Here is a 2533-nt window from a genome sequence, read left to right as displayed (position 1 = left end):
TCCGGTCTGTTTTTGGCCTTGATGAGACCATATAACATAAACCTCTTGATGGTCAAATCTTTATAAAACAGCAAAGTGGAGTATCCCACACGCACAACCAATAAATAAATAATTTCCCCCGAGTTTTTCCCTCCGTCCTCAAGATGCGTTCGACAGCCGATCCTCCACTCCTTAATTCTCTGCTAAAAGCGAGGCCAAACGTACGGGATCGTGACGGGCGTAACTCCCGCCAGCAACGCATATGCTCGTATGGCGCATGACCAAATTGAATTGAAGATCTTCCAAAAGGCCGACGATCTTCTTGATTTTGCCAGTTTTACAGCCCAATTTTCGCTTCGGTTTCGTGGCGCTTGCAGGTGGGCCGTTTTGTTCCAGCAGTTAATTCCCCGATTCTTCGGTTTTGCAACGTGAAATGCCATAAAATTCTGCCTTGTTTTCGATTGCTCGGCCATTTTGCGTTGCTGCGTATTTAAGTGTTGTGCCGAAGCAACTTTCTCACCGCCTCCCCACTTGTTTCTTCCTCTCGTTCCTCCTCCTTGGCGGAGGTGGAGGGATGCTTGCTTGTCACCTACTACTCTGCCTTTTAAGCTCCCCACTCTCTCTTCCTCTTCTACCTCTCACACTTCTTCTGCTTGGATCTTCCCCATTGGACTATCAGTTGTCCCTCGGTTGAGCAAGCAACAGAGGAACGAACAAGCAAAGCCAGCAAGCTGCTCGTGATTCCAAGCATTGCGGTACCTGATCTCTGCTGCTCCCTTGCCTTGTGTGGGAATTAGTCTTGCTCGTTTGCCGATGGACAGGCACACCTGCAAGCTCTGCTTCCGGAGGTTCCAGAATGGCCGTGCCCTGGGCGGCCACATGCGCTCCCATGTCATGGCGGCTGCCGCGGCTGCTCCGTACTCGACGCCGCCACCGCAGCAGCTGTCGCCGCCACTGTCCTTAGCATCCACCTCGTCGACGGACACGGATGGTAAGCCAGCTCAACCGAAGCGACTGTCCTGGGCCCTGCGTGAGGATCCCGCGAGAAGCTGCAAGGTAGGCGCGCCTGAATTCTCAGGCGGATGCTTCGGCGGGATCACCGCGGCGGCCGGCGAGTCGTCGGTCGTGCAGGACGGCGAGAGCGACACGGAGTCCCCGCGCGGTGGCGCGGGGTTCGCCGTGAGCCGACGGCGCTCCAAGCGGGCACGGCGGCGCGCGCCGCCGCCTGTGCCGGATCCCGAGCCGGCGAGCACCGTCTCCGATTCGACGCAGGAGGAGGACGTGGCCATGTCGCTCGTGATGCTGTCTCAGGACTCGTGGACGCGGTCCAGATCCGAGCCGGAGCCCCGCTGGGCCTCGGAGGCTGAGCAAAACAACGACGGCGCCAAGGTGTTCGACGAGGACGAGGACGGTCGCAACGTGGTCGGCGAGGCTTACTACGTCGAGACGGCGGCGGCGCACGTGCACCCACGCGCAAGGCACCAGTGCGGCGCATGCAAGAAGGTGTTCCGATCGTACCAGGCCCTCGGCGGCCACCGCGCCAGCGTCAAGAAAGGCAAGGGCGGCTGCGTGCCACCGCCGGCTGGCAAGGCCTGCCGCGCCGACGCCCCGATCGTCCACGAGTGTCCGTTCTGCTTCCGCGTGTTCGGCTCCGGCCAGGCCCTGGGCGGCCACAAGCGCGCGCACATGCCGTTCGGCGGCGCGCTCGCCGCCTCGTCGCCTCCGGCGAAATGCGGCGACAGCTTCGGGTCCTTCGATCTCAACGTGCCGGCCGCGTTCGACGACGACTTCGAGCTCTCCGCCGTGTACGACGCCGAGTTCGGCAGCGCCAGACAGTGAGGTCAGCTGTTCTGACTTCTGACCAGCCACCGTCCAGATCGATCGCCAGATGTGCTCAGATGAGCTCATGGACTGGCAGCCCAGCTTGAGCAATCAGCATGCATGGATGGATTCGAGGCTAGGGCTCTTCTTCCATGCAAGATCCAGGTGGAGAACAGTTGAGCAATAAAAAAATATCTCGGTTTTTAGCTGAACAGCCCGATTCATTTTTTGTCCACTGTATCTACATGTTACTCTGTTCTATTTTTTTTGTACAATATCTCTCACTGGGATTTGACCCGTGCCATTAAGCTACGCTTTGTTGAACTTTACAGTAGCCGTAACAGCTCACCACTTCAGCTCGCGAAACTGCCAGTGCTCTAGCTTCTATAATTTGCTGGGATAAAACAGCAATTGATGCATTGAACAATTGAATACAGTAGTTACAAAACCTAAATTGTTGTTGGTCACAGTGTCTTTTGCCCACTGGCATGCATCCGGTTCGGTTTCAGCGGCCATGTAGTACACTCAGCAGCTCTCTCACTTTCTTTTCTGGCCGTACAGTAGTAGGCTCCACCGAGGGCGAGGCAGGGTGTGTGAGTCAGTTGGTTGGTTCAGCTCTTGCCGAGCTACGCTTCTTCGACGCAACAGCTGCTGCTTCTGTTTGCTTCCACGTGAAAAGGGCTCTGTTCTACTCTCACTAGTACTAGTATAGTACTTGTCCGTGTCTTCTAGT

General features: G+C 56.8%; 1 protein-coding gene across 1 annotated transcript; it reads left to right on the top strand.

Annotated features, from left to right (window-relative positions):
• Window positions 1-296: 296 nt before the first annotated feature.
• On the top strand, window positions 297-2156 carry LOC119338941 (zinc finger protein ZAT9-like). Its single transcript, XM_037611149.1, has one exon. The coding sequence runs from the start codon at window positions 793-795 to the stop codon at window positions 1816-1818; it is 1026 nt and encodes a 341-aa protein (XP_037467046.1). The 5' UTR covers window positions 297-792; the 3' UTR covers window positions 1819-2156.
• The last annotated feature ends 377 nt before the right edge of the window (window positions 2157-2533 follow it).

This window comes from Triticum dicoccoides, chromosome 1B, assembly GCF_002162155.2.
Source record: "Triticum dicoccoides isolate Atlit2015 ecotype Zavitan chromosome 1B, WEW_v2.0, whole genome shotgun sequence".
Lineage (NCBI taxonomy): Eukaryota > Viridiplantae > Streptophyta > Magnoliopsida > Poales > Poaceae > Triticum > Triticum dicoccoides.
Note: the sequence above shows the minus strand (reverse complement) of the source record. Positions and strands in the feature narration are given on the sequence as shown.

What these genes read in the sequence shown, in the direction of transcription:
- LOC119338941 (XM_037611149.1), top strand. Translation starts at nt 793, where the DNA reads ATGGACAGGCACACCTGCAAGCTCTGCTTCCGGAGGTTCCAGAATGGC.